The following is a 14303-nucleotide window of genomic DNA, read 5'->3' on the forward strand; positions in this document are numbered from 1 at the left end:
TGTGCTTCCCACAGGCAGGATAGCACAAACCATGGCCTTTGTTGAACCAGTTATGGATCACTGGTCGTTTACACCTACCCATTGAGCCTTGCGGAGCACTCACTCAGGGTTTGGAGTCAGTATCTGGATTAAAAATCCCATGCCTCGACTGGGATCCGAACCCAGTACCTACCAGCCTGTAGACCGATGGCCTAACCACGATGCCATCGAGGCCGGTTGGTTTAAAATGATTTTGTCTGTATTGATATTTAAAAAGAGACTGTGAAAAATGTCTGATTTTGATCAAATTCTGGTTTACTGTGTGTTCTGTTTTGAGGGGTTTACATTTGAGGTTGTTACATTTGATTGACTGTTGGCATGACAACCCCAAAGACCAAGAAACTTACGACAATTGCGCTCATCACTTCCGTCCCTGCAGTCGTATCGTCGGTTACATCTATCGGAACTGGCAATACACTCCCCACTATCACAGGTGTACTGGTCGTCACGGCAAATCACCGGCTCTGTAAAATACACAATACTTTTAATAGGAGCACAATGAAATAATTTCTCTGTACAAAACTTTTAATAGGAGCACAATAAAAATAATTTCTCTGTACAAAATGTTTAACGCGAACAGAACAGAATTGCATCTGTGTACAAAACATTTAATATGTCTTTTTTATTTTTATTATTATTTTTTTTAATCCCACTGCCCCCTTTCCTTTCTCTCCTTTGAATTCCACCTCATTTCCTCCCAATCTGGTAACTTCTCCTATCTTTCATCTTCTTTCGCAGTCCACCTCCACATCATGTGCTTGTCTCTTGTGGCTATCTGTGCCACACACCTGACATTCCCCATCAGCTTTTATCTGTGGGCTTAGTCTGACCACTTCGGGGAGTGTTCAGTAGTTACTTCTGGCATTGGTAAGAGGCACTTGTAACCACCTACTATACACCCTTACTATTGGCAGTCAGACAAGCTTTATTAGCGGCAGAGGACGAGGATGCCAGAGGACGAGGATGCCAGATGACGAGGATGCCAGAGGACGAGGATGCCAGATGACGAGGATGCCAGAGGACGAGGATGCCAGAGGACGAGGATGCCAGAGGACGAGGATGCCAGAGGACGAGGATGCCAGATGACGAGGATGCCAGAGGACGAGGATGCCAGAGGACGAGGATGCCAGATGACGAGGATGCCAGATGACGAGGATGCCAGAGGACGAGGATGCCAGATGACGAGGATGCCAGATGACGAGGATGCCAGAGGACGAGGATGCCAGATGACGAGGATGCCAGATGACGAGGATGCCAGAGGACGAGGATGCCAGAGGACGAGGATGCCAGATGACGAGGATGCCAGATGACGAGGATGCCAGATGGGTGCCGGGAAGTACACAGATTGCTCTCCCAGAATGGTGCTAGGTGAGCAACCATGTTTAGTTTAAAAAATATATATATTATTTAAATTTTATTGCAGGGCTATCAATTTATAGCTCTTCTAAAGCTTTCAAAGCTCTTCTAAAGCTTTCAAAGCAAATGTAGAGAGGAATGTGAGTGATCTTTCGCCTTATTGGGTGAAAAGTGCATAACGTGTTTATTTTATATTTCAAATATTGATGGGAAAATACTTCAATAAGACAATATTTCAAATGGAATTTAGCCACAGATCTGAACTTACGGCAGTCTCGTTCATCACTTCCATCATCACACTCTGAGCGGCCATTACAGTGATAGCTTGATGGGACACACTGTCCATTGGTCTCACACCGGAATTCATCATGTCTGCAGTCTGCAATAATAAAATTTTACATAATATGATTATCAGACTACTGGAGTTATGACCCTTTGTATGTGAAATCCAAATAGTAGTTTGGTACTAGATGTGTTACCTTTAAAACGAGATCTATTGGTTTATTGATGCTGTATCAAGATTGCTGAACCATGAACAAAATAGAACAAAACAGAATATCCCAGTATCTATCAGTTGCACCCACTGCTTCTTACTCCTATAGTGGCCACTGCATGTGGAGTAGATGTATTTCTTTTTACCAATCTGTTATCAAGGCATGAAATTGATATGAATCAGGCATCAAATACCACTCCAGAAACAAAATGTGCTCTCTAATAATCTATTTCAAAAAGCAACTTTTGCTCTCCATCTTATTTTGGATAATATTCCAGATAATTCTTGGTAGTGCTAATATAAATCTTATGGGGGTTTTTCATCCATGTTGGTTCATATCTTCTACAATGCTGTTAAATTAGGATTCTGTATTTAAGACTAATTTCTAGAACTGTTTCTCAATGTTTAGAATTTGCTTTCAGCTTAAAATTTGAAAAGCAAGATTGCTTCCAACTTCACAAAATGAATTTCTAGGCTTGGTGGATAGAGGCATTTCAGAAACAAAATGTTCATGATTTGGTCAATATGTTCTAAAAACTGGAAATTGTAACATTTTGAAAAGAATGTAAACAGCAAAGAAACCTGTTCCCATCATATAAAATATTTAATAAAAAATCCAGTTCACTTAGTATAGGCAAGACAACATTTAATTTTTATAAGATTTTTAAAGAACAAAATAATTTGCAACAAAATAGTTATAGAATTTAACTCAAATGTTAAAAAGAAAAAGTGTGCAAATTCATAATTCAAGTGACTTTATAAAATTGTTACTGTTCAATCTGAAATACATTATTAAAAAATACACTACCCGGTATATAAATTACTATACTTGCTGAAATAAATACATTTATAAATAAAAAATCAAGAAAACTATTGTAAAAGACCTGTGTTAATAAGCAGCGACCAATGAAAATCAAGAAAATAATGGTTAAACTTGATTGACACTTCAGTTCACCTTGGGATCTCTTGTACAACATTTTATACACTGAATTTGATATCACTTTTAAATCTTAAGTCCTGGTCTTTTAAATGTCAAACATAGCAGATTATCCATAAAAACAGATTTTTGAAAAGACAATAATTATAACTATAATTGTGAATACAAAATGTGGATATTTTATTACTATGATAATGAGCTGTATACACACACATGCATTTTTTTCTTCAGATTTTTATTGGATTTCAAAACTGAAAACTAAAATTTTCAACTGTACATACTTGACTTTTGTTTTTATTAGTTCATCAAGTTATGTAATTATTAGACAAATTATACAAATCAGAATTGCTGATCAAGTTTTACCATAAAGAAACAATGTTAATACAAAAGATTGAATTTTAATTAAACTACAGCAACAGCAGCAACAGCAGCAACAGCAGCAACAGCGACAAAGTAGCGCAGCAGCATAAGCATAAGCAACACACAAAGAAACCTCAGAAGACAAAACTGAAAGAAAAATAAGAAAGCATTAATTAAATTAGGGCAGGGTTGATGGAGTGCTGGCTTAAAAACTTATCACATCCATATAACTATATGCACAATTTCAAAAGTAGGTTGGTAATGTTTTTTGGTTTTTTAAATACATATTTTTTCTAACAAATGTAATTACCATATGTTAGACACTTTATAACCATAGTTTAAAATGTGATGTGTCATTATTAAGGTTGTTTTTTTTTTTTGGGGGGGGGGGGTTAATATTAAAAAAAAGGACGTAAAAGGAAAAACTACATCAAAAACAGAGATCTTTTTCTTGGCTTGAAAGAGAAAAAGGTTTTAAAAAATTATGATTATTGGTTACAGCAAATAATAGTTATTTTATGTCTAGCCTAGCAGGCAAAGAAATAAGCACAGCATCGTGTACAGGTTACAACAAAATTAGAATTACAAAATTGTATCTCTGCAGAACACAGAGTCTAAAATGTATTTTGGTAAAGTCTGGTTTGTTTCCATGAATCTCTACTACATGTACATGTAGGTAGCTTGTCTTTAAGACTGCCACTCCCAGGAGATCCTTTACAGGATGTTACATCCTTCTTGTGAGGCCTACAGGAGGACTGCCACTCCCCAGACTGGTTTAACATATCAAAACTTAGACCTCTGTGGAATATATATAGATGTGATGTCAAAATAGTGAATAGATCAGGTGTTTCATAACCCACAGGTTACAAAACATTTATCAAGTTACAAGCCTCTTTATTTTTACTATAAAATGTCTTCACAAACACACTGGTATATGGTGATGAATATCAATGCACCTCTAACCTTTGTTGTTCATTCATACCACTGTTATCATTGTATTCATATGTGTATGTTTATCTTATATGCATATCTTATTTGACTCAGCTGCATAACAACTATAGGAGATAGTCTTGTAATTTGGCAAACTTGTCCTTTGTTTTTTTTTTTTTTATGAAACTGCATGACAACTGTAGGAGAGGGTCTAGTAAGTTGGTAAAACGTGTCCTTTTGTTGTTTATGCAATAAAATATGTTTTTAATCAAATTGCATGACAACAGTAGGAGAGGGTCTATTAAGTTGGCAAACTTGTCCTTTTGTTGTTTATGCAATTATTATTTTTTATTTTTTTTTATCAAACTGCATGACATCACAAGTTCTGGTTGCATTTAACAAATGGACATGACCAAATACTTTACAACTGTATTGGTAAGTGAGAATACAGCTATTGTTTTAGATAATAATTTATAAAATCATGTACAAAGTATCATTCTCTCAAATGATTTTGTTCACAATGAAGTACTATTTTCAACTCTTTTTTTAAAACTCACAGCTACAGATGTTTGAAACTATCTCAGCCAATGGCAGTTGTACAATATTGTCAACTGTGGCAAAGGTCATAGTGACGTCATAGCCTATGGCAGTTCTATGATATTCTAGGCGATGGCGAGTGTTATAGTGACATCATAGCCTATGGAAGATATACAATATCATAGTGCTATGACTACACTAGTACGCTTGCCATAGCTTACGAGATTTTAACAATATCAAAGTGCTAAGATAGCTATGAAAATCTAGCTCCTGGTAACCTGAATGACCGTCTTAAAACTTATTTTGATGCCTGCCATGGTCTAAGTTCTAAAAGTAGGCTATCTCAGAGGCTCGTTCTCTACAAGACAATAATAAAACTGACTGTGATATATAAAGTATAGTACTATGAGATCTGTGAGAGGTTTGTTCTCTACAAGGCAATGATAAAACTGACTGTGATATATAAAGTATAGTACTATGAGGTCTGTAAGAGGTGAGAGACTTGTTCTCTACAAGGCAATGATAAAACTGACTGTGATATATAAAGTACAGTACTATGAGATCTGTGAGAGGTGAGAGGTTTGTTCTCTACAAGGCAATGATAAAACTGACTGTGATATATAAAGTACAGTACTATGAGATCTGTGAGAGGTGAGAGACTTGTTCTCTACAAGGCAATGTTAAATCTGACTGTGATATATAAAGTACAGTACTATGAGGTCTGTAAGAGGTGAGAGGCTGGAGTTACCGGCCTTCACTTACTGCGATATTCACAACCAGATTCATCGGAGCGATCCGGACAGTCAGCAACCATGTCACAGTGTCTGTGACTATCTATGCAGTGACCGGAGCCACATTGAAACTGGTTGCCATGACACCTAAAGGCTGTAAGTAAGGTTAGGTTAGTAAATAATTGTAAATTAGGAAGAAAAAACATGCACACATGAGTTTAAATGTTAAGTTGGTACAAGTTTTGATAATGGTTTATTAATGTAATATACTGAACAACAAAGAAATGTCAATATTAATGGGGTTTTTTTAATTATTTAAAATCATTCAGTATGAACCCCATTAAATTTTGAGTCTATTAAAATTATGAATGTTCAAATTTTCAGCCCATTTTCACACTCTTTTCAACTCTTTTCAGTGAATTAATTTTATTATAAAAAAAAATTAATATTAAAATATTCGTATTTATTTTGCTGTTCAGTATATAATTTTAATGAGATCATGCTTATGTTGCAAACATGGAAAATAATCTTTATGTTGATGCTCTCATTTGTTTGGTAGAGAATTGTTTTTGTGTTTCGTTTGGGTTGTTTGGTTTGTTTAGTTTGTTTTTTTGGGGTGTTTTTTTTTGGGGGGGGGCGGGGCATTTGTTGAAAACTTAATTTAGAGCAAATGCAAATGTAATAATAATCACTGTCATTTTCAGTAAAGTAACATCAATATTCCAAACTTGTGCCGAAAAGACAAAAAAATAATAATTCTGAACTGTCACTTAATTAAATAAATGAATATTTTTTAAAATAAAAATAATAATAATTAAAATTTCTTAATAATAATAAATAAATAAATAAATAAAATAAAAAAATAATTAAAAAAATAAAATAATAATAATTAAAAAAATAATAATAAATAAATAAAGTCCGATATAAATCATAAGCATGAACATAAACTAAATACCAGTAAATTTAGTTTGATAAAAATTAAAAGTACAAAAATAATATGCAAAATTTTATATTCCCATTTTTTTGTCCTCGACTGATGATCTTAAAATAGTATAAATTGATGAGTTTTATTATAAATATTTTCTATATCTAGTTATTTACTTACAACACTGACTCTCATCAGACCGGTCAGAACAGTCGATGCGCCCGTCACAGCGCAGACCCGAGTCGACACATTGATTATTTCTACATTTAAACTGACCGGGAAGACAAGAATGTGTCGGGGGAGTTGCTGAAATAACCATTACACATTACTTACTTTTAAAAATACAGACAAATAGCAATTTACCCTGTAGGTTATATGTACTAACATAAAATAGTATACCTATTACATATAACTTTATAAATATCATTATGGAAAATTTTAAATTAAGCAATTAAAGGAGTAAATTTAGAAGTAACCAGTCATATTATTTGAATATATTTAAGTCTTTCAAATTCTCCAAAAAGTCAAGTAACTGATTTGCAAACTGTTGCAAATTGTTTCATTATACATTTTTTTTCAAATTCTAGAAAATTAAACAAATCGTTTGACTTAATTTTAAGACTACTATATCTTGTTTCATATTATGACATTGATTAGATAGTTTGTACAAAAGTTACAGCAGTCAAATCAGTTGATAAATGTTTCTACAATTTAAAATTATTAAATGTATGGAAATAGAATATGAAAAATAATGCAAACTTCAAAATAACAAAAAAGAATAAATTTTAAAATTGAATATAAGAATTATGTTAAAATTTGAAAATGTTTTCAATTTAAAAACATTTAAGAATACTGAAATAGAATTTAGCAAACAAAATTATACTTTTTGCCAGTTTCACTACTTACGACACATAGTTTCATCTGATCTATCTCTACAATCAGGCCGACTGTCACAGACACGACGGTGATCGATACATTCGCCACTGCGACACTGAAACTGGTCAGATCGGCAATCTATCCCTAGTCAGGTGGAAACAGGGGAGGTAATTCATACAAATAGTGCACTAATTATAACCTAATTCAAAAAAAAATAATTATAATTCAAAATTGCTTATGCTACTTAACTTTAAAATGGTCTGCACTTTTTTAATTATTTTTCAAGTCAAAACTGTTCACGCAACTTTAATCATTTTTATTCACTAAATTCAAAACTGCCTATACAACTTTTAATAAAAATGTATAAATTATTATTCACATATAATTAAAAAATAGTATACAACTTTGATGAAACAAACTGAAAACCGACTACCCCCGGTACACCAATTGTAATATTATGGAGAGTCCAGGGACTATATGTACATAGTGGTTAGGCTTCCCGAGTGAGAGTGTGATAAACTATACAAATAATTCTTTAACAAGACTATTTTCAACTATAACTTTTTAAAATTAAGTCATATACATTTTTGGTCCTTGAGTGATGGTCTTTTAATACTTGATAATGAAGATTATTTATTTATTTTTATTATATTTTTAATGTTTTCTATTGATAAACCTAGCTAGTGTATAAACTGTGTATAAACTGTGACAATGTGTTTAATATGACAAATATACAATACACAGCTGCGACCTACTGCATGTATCCTCATCGCTACGGTCAATACAGTGTGCAACGCCATCGCAGTATCGCTCTCCTGGGATACACTGTCCATTGCGGCATCTATATTCGTGCGATTTGCATGCTGAAGTTAGTCAGTAAAATATTAGAAAATTAGTTCAGGCTATTCCAAAAGTTATCACATGGGGATGTGGAGGATGGTAAATATTGCATAAGGAAAGTGTTATATATTTAATGGTTTAATAGAGTGGTCTCCCATTTAAACCAAGTAGTCTGCCATTTAAACAGTGGTCGCCCATTAAAACAGAGTGGTCTCCCATTTAAATAAGAGTGGTCTCCCATCCCACTTTCCCACATGTCAAGGTGATTACTTTTGGAACAGCCCAGAACAAATTATTAAAAAAGTAACATATGGTATTATTTTCATGCTGACAAAATAAAATAAACAAGATACAAAGATGAATTACACAAAACATTCTTCCTGTATTGTATAGAATGTTACCAAACTAAATATGCATAGCTTTAGCTTAATTTTAATACAAAAATGGCTAAAATATCTTCTAAAATGTCTGTTATTTATTAGCAGCTGGAGAAATGAAGCATTATCAGCACCATTACCCCAATGTCATACTCTATATCTCTAAAATAACGAGGACAGCAGCAGCATTTTTTTTTTAATTCGGGTCTTCTTGTTCTAGGGAAATGAGGATTTCTAAACTAAATTTCTGGAACACAACCCCCCACCCCCCCCACCCCCCAGTTACACCCTTGGCATTTGCAACATGGTTATCAACTGATAATTAAAAAAAACAAGAAATAATATTAAATTACAAAATCCCAAAAAAAACATTTAAAAGCAACAAAATGTAAGTTACTTTTCTATAAAAACCTGTTAGTAAAGGTACCTTGTTACTGAAAAGGTGCATTGTGGTTTAATTAATGTTGGGGGAGTTAGTGAAAACAGCTGGGTTATATTCAGTATGCTCAAGATGGGAACAGCTAGCAGCACAGCACATACCACAGTGAAACTCGTCCGAGCCATCAGGGCAGTTTGAGTATCGGTCGCATTTTTGTCGCTGGTCGATGCAAGTTCCATCATTGCACTTAAACTGATTCCTGCCACACACTCCGACTGTTTAAATTAAGACAAGACAATTTAGCTGCTTGGTTGCAAATGTCTGCACTGGATATTTCATAAAGTATATGTTGACTAAAATCTATGGAATACATTATGCACTTAGTGAATAAAAACAGCCATGGTTTGGACATCAAATGTTGATTGTTTAAAGACAGGAATTTTCAACTGCGACATTCTAGATTTCAAATGTTTGTGCTGTCTGTTTCATAAAGTTTGTATTTATTATTAAAATAAACTTGTGGAAAAATAAAGTAGTCTCAAGCCATCTACAAAATTTGCAAATGGTTGAAATTTGACAAAATTATAACATCCACATAATTGTGCAAATTTTCACATAATATTTAGGAAAGACCACAAATAATTTCTTGAAAAAGATTTGATGGCTCCTTCATAGCCATCACTTTGTGCAAAACATGAACAGCAACCTTTTTTCATGACTATATAAACATACATTTTGTACTGAAAAACAAGAAACAGTTTGGGTGGGTGTCCAATATAGAATTACTCACCACAATCGGTTTCATCGCTCCCATCGAAGCAGTCATTACGTCGGTCACACTTCCTCTGAGCCGAGATGCACTGGCCGTCACCGCACCGGAACTGATCATCTCTACAGGCTGGAAGGAAGAGACAAGATATTTCATAAAATAATATAAGACTCCATCATATGCGGTCATGTGGGATAGAAAAAGTACTGTCTTCTTAAGGAAATCACTATATTTTCCCATTAGCACCTAAGGATCTTTTATATGCATTTTCCTATCGACAAAACAGCAAATACCATAGTCTTTGATAAACCAGTCATGGGATACTGGTTGGGATTGGACAAAAAACCCAATTGGAAGGAAGAAATGTTTTGTGTAATGACACACTCAACACATTTTAATTAAGGTTATATGGCGTCAAACATATGGTTAAGTACCACACAGATATTAAGAGAGGAAACCCGCTGTTGCCATGCACTGGACTACTATTTCTGATTAGCAGCAAAGGATCTTTTATATGCAACATCCTACATATAGGATAGTACATACCACTACCTTTATTACACCAGTTGTAGAGCACTGGCTAGAATTAATAATAGCTAAATGGGCTAATAGGGATCACTATAGGAAATAAAAATATTAAAATATTTACGGCAATCATCTTCATCACTTCCATCAGCACAGTCGTATCGGCGATCACAGCGTTTTTCTGCAGAGATGCAGTTCCCTTCCTGAGCACACTCAAACTGGTCATCACGGCATGCTATACAAAACATAACAAACAAATATTAGAAGTAAAACAAAACCTCAGTGAATGATACACTAAAAAAAATCATGATTAAACTGTTTACAAAATGACACTAAACAATGAATGAAACTGAACGAGGTAAGGTTTTAGGATGGTTGTCCTCATGAAATGTACAAAACCTTTTTAAAAAGTAAGCAATGGTATATATACAAGAATTGTGCAGAGTTAAATGTCTTGATTATCATAAACATTTTTAGTTCACTGTGATGAACATAAATAGATGCAACCATAAAACAACTTTCAATGACCTTGGAATTCTGCGGAAATAAACGACTCACCTATCATAAACATTTTCAGTAAACTGTGATGAACATCCATAGGTGCAACTATAAACCAAGTTTCAATGAACTAGGATTTATTGTTTGTGAGAAACTGTCCTAAACACGAAATATTAACATTACATGTAAATAAAGTTTGTTTTGTTTAACGACACCACTAGAGCACATTGATTATTTAATCAACAGCTATTGGGTGTCAAACATTTGGTAATTATGACTCGTAGTCATCAGAGGAAACCCACTACATTTTTCCTAATGCAGTAAGGGATCTTTTATATGCACTTTCACACAGACAGGATAGCACATACCATGTAAATAAAGCAAAAGTTGATGATATTGATGCAGCTATCACTGCCACCACCAGAAAAGTAATATCTGTATCTCACCTGTTTATTTTGTAAAAGTAAGGTGAGACACAAAACCTAAACCCACTTTAAAACAAATGAAGTACAGTCTTACGGCAATTGTTTTCGTCAGATCCGTCTAAACACTCAGCCATCTCGTTACATCTGGCCCGTCCATCAATACACTGACCGTTGTCACAGCGGAACTCAGTCTGTGTACACTCACGGGACGCTACAAGAAAAAAGTGTATTTTCTTTAACAACATAACTAGACCACATTGAATATCCATCGGCTATTGGATGTCAAACATTTGGTAATTTTGACATATAGTCTTCACAGGAAACCAGTTACATTTTCCCCATTAGTAGCAAGGGATCTTTTATAAAAGTTAAAAAGTTAGAAGTTTATTTTGTTTAATGAAAACATGTTGTATTCAGAACAACCAGCTACGTTCCCCCCATTAGCAGCAAGGGATCTTTTATAAAAGTTAAAAGGTTAAAGTTTGTTTTGCTGGATGACATCAATAGAGCACATTCATTAATCATCGGCTACTTGATGTCAAACATTTGGTACTTTTGACATGTAGTCTTCACAGGAAACCCGCTACATTTTTTTCATTTTATATGCACTTTCCCACAGACAGGACTGTACATACCACAGCCTTTGATACACATATACCAGTCATGGAGTACTGGATGGCTTGGGGATAAAACTTTCAACCCGTGCACCTTTGATAAGCGCTCTACTGACCAAGTAAGATCCCATCCCTCAAGAGTTTATTAAAACTGTAGTTATATGAATATGCTTTTATTTTGCATTAGGAAATGGTGTTGTAATGTTGAAGAAAGATTGAGTTTATTAAAACTATAGGTGTGTTTGTATTTTGAATTGGTAAATGATGTGATAAAATGGTGAAACAAGACTGTAACGTCACCTGTTTACACTGACAAGAACTATAAAAACAAAAAGTAAACATTTCAAATATGGCATAATCTATTTAATGTAAATTGAAAATATTATTCAGCATGAATAACTGTTTCTTACAGAACAATTTACTGAAAACTGAAATACAAATAAATGACATATTAAAAATATATTAGTATATACAATTACAACAGAACATTAAACAAGTAGTTCATTGCAGACTCAACAAAAATAACAACGACAACAATAATACATATACATGTATAGTCACATTCAAATGATTCTAATTCTGGAGTATTCGGAAAATAATTATGTTAGTTTGCACTGTATCACAACATCAGAAATAGCATCAACTTTGTAAAGGGTGAATATTTAATATTTTGTATAGTTAGATAAAGGTTTGTTATGAGTATAATATCTACTGTCTACTAATCTACTATCTACTAATATAAAACTTCTGAAGTATGTAATAACCATACATAGTGCAATTAAATTGATGAGGTACATGTAACTGACTTGTAACACTTCTAAGTGACATTGCATGACATGATATGGAAGTTTGGACCAGTGAGAGAAGGAGTTTAAAAAGTGTGCAGTTATACAAATGTATTGCACAGTTATACAACTGTCTGAAAGAAACCTAAGCATGGTACAAGATAAAACATATACCACAACTTTTTAATATTCCAGTTTTCGAGACACTTTTTGAATGCTATAGCATTATATTATTTGAATTTATTCAACTGAAATGGAATTTTTCCTTACCATTTCTGATATCAGGTACTCTACAGAACAAACAAAACGTACCTCTTGCTACAACTTCCACTAGGTGGCGCTTCTGGTTGCGTCGGCTGCGACACAGGTAAGCACCTCTGTCCTGCTCGCTGGTTTGGCGTACATAAAGTTCACTGATATAATATTTTTCTCGCCGATAATTGCGCATTACAATATTTCTAGACTGGCCGTCTCGCAGTTTTCTGTTATTGTGGTACCAGTCTAGTTTATCGACCGGTCCTTGCGCAGTGCTGGCATTGCATACCAGATGAATTTGTTCACCAATGCGGACCTTTGTTGGTCCTCTGATCACAATAGCTGAAAGAAAATATCCATGCAGTACTAATAATCTTTCTCTATATATAAATAAACAGAGGGTTTTTTTTTTCTTTTTTAATGAATTTTTTGTTTTCAATATCCGAAACATTTTTGAAATCCTATTTGTATTTGATTATATATTCCCTCCCTTAAATTATAAGATTATTTCCACTTCAGCATACTGTTACTGTTACTTTATTAACGTACGTATATTCAAAAGAGGTTCAGGCACATTTCAGTATAAATAATCTCCACTTATGTAAAAACATATTCTTTCCCTTTATGTATTATCTCCCCTACTGTATGAATATTATTCCTCATTACAATTATATGTATGACTTCTTAATTTCTCCCCGTATATACATGTATCTTCCTTAAGCACAAATTATCTCCAATTATGTATGTTACTCTTTTTTTTTTACTCATATTTTAATATTTTATTTTAAACAGTAAACAATATCAGATTGTTATAAAAATAATTCAGCTTGCATTATTTTGTCAATAAACTAAGGCACCAGTATGATAATAAATAAGTTGGCACCAGCAAATGCTAGCTGGTTATTGGTATAAGAATGATTTCATTCCATAATGGTGTGCCATGTATCAGATGGGTGCATTTAGTTGTGAAAATGAAATACTAGTGTGATATTCATAAACAAAGTTACTTATTTAAAATAAAGCATGACTGTTAAACCGATGATAGAGTAAACAATAAAGTATGTAAATAACCATCACCAAGGGGTCACTGTGTCCTTCCCTCCTTGTAAATTAAATATTTTTCAGGTATTTGAGCAGAGCTAAATATTTTGGTCATATATTTTGATAGAAAAATCTTTCATCTATATACTGAAAGAAATGTTGAGTGTTTTTTTTTTTTTTTTTTTTTTTTCTTCTTTAAGGAAAATAAAAGTAAAAAAGGGAATAAAAACACAAGATACACCAAACAGAAGACAGAAGTAGAAAAAGAAAAGAAAAAATGACAGCAAAACATCAAAGAAAAAATCAGTATGACAAAAAGAGATGAAAATTAATATTCATAAATAGCTGAGAAAAGAATTTGGCATGAACAAAAGAAACAGATGAAAATTAATATTCATAAACAGATGAGGATATAAAATTGGATGGACCTAACGAAAAACTAAAAAACAGATGGAAATTAATATTCATAAACAGATGAGGAAAGATATTAGCATGAACCAAAAAAACAGATGAAAATTAATATTCATAAACAAATGAGGAAAGAAATTAGCATGAACCAAAGAAACAGATGAAAATTAATATTCATAAACAAATGAGGAAAGAAATTAGCA

The 14303-nt window shown here is 33.3% G+C and overlaps 1 protein-coding gene across 8 annotated transcripts in view; it reads right to left on the reverse strand.

The window, feature by feature from the left end:
- LOC121389972 (basement membrane-specific heparan sulfate proteoglycan core protein-like) overlaps positions 1 to 14303 on the reverse strand; it is a 299120-nt gene that overhangs the window by 149126 nt on the left and 135691 nt on the right. For 7 of the 8 annotated variants that reach the window (XM_041521663.1, XM_041521660.1, XM_041521659.1 and 4 more), the window contains exons 13-19: positions 12709 to 12993; positions 11092 to 11208; positions 10199 to 10309; positions 9571 to 9678; positions 8942 to 9055; positions 1664 to 1774; positions 387 to 503 (exon numbers count right to left, since the gene is read on the reverse strand). In XM_041521663.1, coding sequence (XP_041377597.1) covers positions 387 to 503; positions 1664 to 1774; positions 8942 to 9055; positions 9571 to 9678; positions 10199 to 10309; positions 11092 to 11208; positions 12709 to 12993 — 963 coding nt within the window. The remainder of the gene's footprint in view (positions 1 to 386; positions 504 to 1663; positions 1775 to 8941; positions 9056 to 9570; positions 9679 to 10198; positions 10310 to 11091; positions 11209 to 12708; positions 12994 to 14303) is intronic. The other variant, XM_041521661.1, reaches the window with a different exon arrangement.

This window comes from Gigantopelta aegis, chromosome 15 (assembly GCF_016097555.1).
Source record: "Gigantopelta aegis isolate Gae_Host chromosome 15, Gae_host_genome, whole genome shotgun sequence".
Lineage (NCBI taxonomy): Eukaryota > Metazoa > Mollusca > Gastropoda > Neomphalida > Peltospiridae > Gigantopelta > Gigantopelta aegis.